The sequence below is a fragment of the Pseudorasbora parva genome, chromosome 14 (assembly GCF_024679245.1).
Source record: "Pseudorasbora parva isolate DD20220531a chromosome 14, ASM2467924v1, whole genome shotgun sequence".
Taxonomy (NCBI): domain Eukaryota; kingdom Metazoa; phylum Chordata; class Actinopteri; order Cypriniformes; family Gobionidae; genus Pseudorasbora; species Pseudorasbora parva.
In genome coordinates this window covers 8,572,498-8,574,978 of record NC_090185.1, presented here as the reverse complement: position 1 = coordinate 8,574,978, position 2,481 = coordinate 8,572,498, and the positions used below count along the sequence as shown (strand labels likewise).

General features: G+C 40.4%; 1 protein-coding gene across 1 annotated transcript; it reads left to right on the top strand.

Annotated features, from left to right (window-relative positions):
* The first annotated feature begins 508 nt into the window (after positions 1-508).
* Positions 509-2,481, top strand: LOC137040005 (CD48 antigen-like). The gene is made up of 4 exons (XM_067415409.1): positions 509-604; positions 948-1,280; positions 1,387-1,665; positions 1,759-2,481. The coding sequence occupies exons 1-4, from the start codon at positions 556-558 to the stop codon at positions 1,908-1,910; spliced, it is 813 nt and encodes a 270-aa protein (XP_067271510.1). The 5' UTR covers positions 509-555; the 3' UTR covers positions 1,911-2,481.

Here is a 2,481-nt window from a genome sequence, read left to right as displayed (position 1 = left end):
GTTGAGTTCTGAGTCCAAAGCAGGTTATACAGAAGCAAGACAGGAAGACACTCTTCATCTACAAACTAACATACACACACATTCAATGTATAGCCACCCTCACATATGACATGTCTGTCTAAAAAAAACTGCAGGTTTCAGTTTGCCTCAGAAGATGGACTTCTGTAAAACTGGTACTGGGAGTTCAGACATGATTTTAACTTTAACTTACATGTAACTTTAATTTTTAACATTAACTTACTCCCATACATTATAATTGAGAGCTGAATAAAAATACAAACAGTTTTAAATCACAAAAGTTTCTCTATATTTTACCATGTAATGTAGTTTTATATTACATATCTATAACGTGTGTGTGTGTGTGTGTGTGTGTGTGTGTGTGTGTGTGTGTGTGTGTGTGTGTGTGTGTGTGTGTGTGTGCGTGTGTGCGTGTGTGTGTGTGTGTGTGTGCATTAGGGGGCTCAGACTCTGTCGGGGAGGATTCAGATGCCACAGCACTTCCGTTGTGTTTGTAGATCAGTTGTGCTTTCATTGACAGCCATATTAGATCAGAAAATGGTCTGTGTGTTTGTTTTGTTCTGTTTGAGCTTCTGGTGTCTGATCGGTAAGTTATAAACATTTTTGTGTCGATTAAATCCATCTTGTTTTAGAAAACTTAATTGCAAATGCATATTCTCCTTTACTTCTGCAGTAATCACAATAGTCTACATACATAATGGGAATTCAATAATAATGTAATACTTACGTTCAAGCTGTATTTTTTATTCTGCTTTACAGAGAATCATTTAAAAACACATTAAAGATCACATTATTGATTCACTCACACCTGCCTGTTCATGTGTGACTTTTCATTTAGTTCGCTATCTCTGCTGCTCTTAAAGTTTACAAACTGATCTCTTCTTAAACCATCATGAGCATTAATCTGAAAACCTCTTCATGTTCTCCAGATGTGTCTGGTGCCGAAACAAATAATTCAGTATCAGTGATGGAGGGAGATTCTGTCACTTTACACACTAATGTGAGTAAAATACAGGAAGACGACGACATACTGTGGAAATACGGAGCTGAAAACTCTCTGATAGCTAAAATCAGCATTGAGAACCGAATCTTCTCCTCATTTGATGATGTTCCTGACGGGAGATTCAGAGACAGACTGAAGCTGGACGATCAAACTGGATCTCTGACCATCACAAACATCTCAACTGAACATGCTGGAGTTTATCAACTTGAGTTAAATGGGGCGAGACTGACATCAAACACATTCAGAGTTTCTGTCTATGGTGAGATCATTTGTCCTGTCCTTCGTTGAGTCTTATTGAATTAAATTCTACAGTACCAAATGTTTAAACATGTCCATATTTCACTTTGTTCTATGATGTTTTTCAGCTCCTCTGCCTGTTCCTGTCATCAGCAGTAACTCTTCAAACTGTTCATCCTCATGTTCACTGGTGTGTTCGGTGTTGACTGTGAGTCATGTGACTCTCTCCTGGTTCAAAGGAAACAGTTTATTGTCCAGCATCAGTGTGTCTGATCTCAGCATCAGTCTCTCTCTACCTCTGGAGGTGGAATATCAGGATAAAAACACCTACAGCTGTGTGCTGAACAATCCCATCAGCAACCAGACCAGACATCCCAACATCACTCAACTCTGCCACACATGTGCAGGTACGGCAGCACGGCTGATATTAGTTGATGTCAAGGCTGATATTAGCGTTTATTGACTGACCTGATCTCAGTTTTAACATTTTTATCCCTCAGACTCTGTCCACTGTTGTGGTCCCACTGAAGCTCTGTTCCGATTGGTCGTCTCTGCTCTGGTGGGCGTGGCTACTGTTTTTGTTCTGATCCATGACATCAGATCCAGAAGAGCTGAACAAGATCAAGCACATATTAACACATTGGGACTGTAGCACTCCCGCTGCTCGCGAGGCGTGTGTTTGTGTAACAATCGCTCCAGCGGCCGCGCTCAGCTCCTCAACACTCGGTCCCACTCTGCTTCACACTAAAGTATCGTTAATAATCGCATCCATGAACATGATTTCTGACCGAGTCCTATCCCAATTCTTTTCCACCGTCTGTGAGGTGACAACTACATGTCCCAAGATTCTGAGCTCAAACTTGGCGTCATCAAACTGCGCCTTTGTTTTAAATAGGTGACCGCTAGCAGACGGAAACATTACATACTGTAGCTTTAATCTCCTAGTATCAATGTTTGTTTATTGGCATCTTTATCAATACATTTTTCCCACTCTGAAGTTCAAGAGTCTCAACTTCTTTTCGTCACATTTCACAAGTTCATCTAGTCTTGATTAATAATTGTCAACATATATGGACCGTTGGTGTTTGAAGGAGAGCTACAATCCCGAGTCTGGGCTAACAAGCTCAAACTCATTAATCAAAAGTAACAAGACTCAAAAGAGAAGAAGTCGCACTGCTGCGACAGAAAGAAGATGAGAGAAGAGAAGGAAGAGAAAGTATGAA

Coding starts and splice junctions, on each gene's coding strand:
- LOC137040005 (XM_067415409.1), top strand. CDS start 556: ATGGTCTGTGTGTTTGTTTTGTTCTGTTTGAGCTTCTGGTGTCTGATC. Junction 605..947: donor GAGCTTCTGGTGTCTGATCG/GTAAGTTATAAA, acceptor CATGTTCTCCAG/ATGTGTCTGGTGCCGAAACA. Junction 1,666..1,758: donor ACTCTGCCACACATGTGCAG/GTACGGCAGCAC, acceptor TTTATCCCTCAG/ACTCTGTCCACTGTTGTGGT.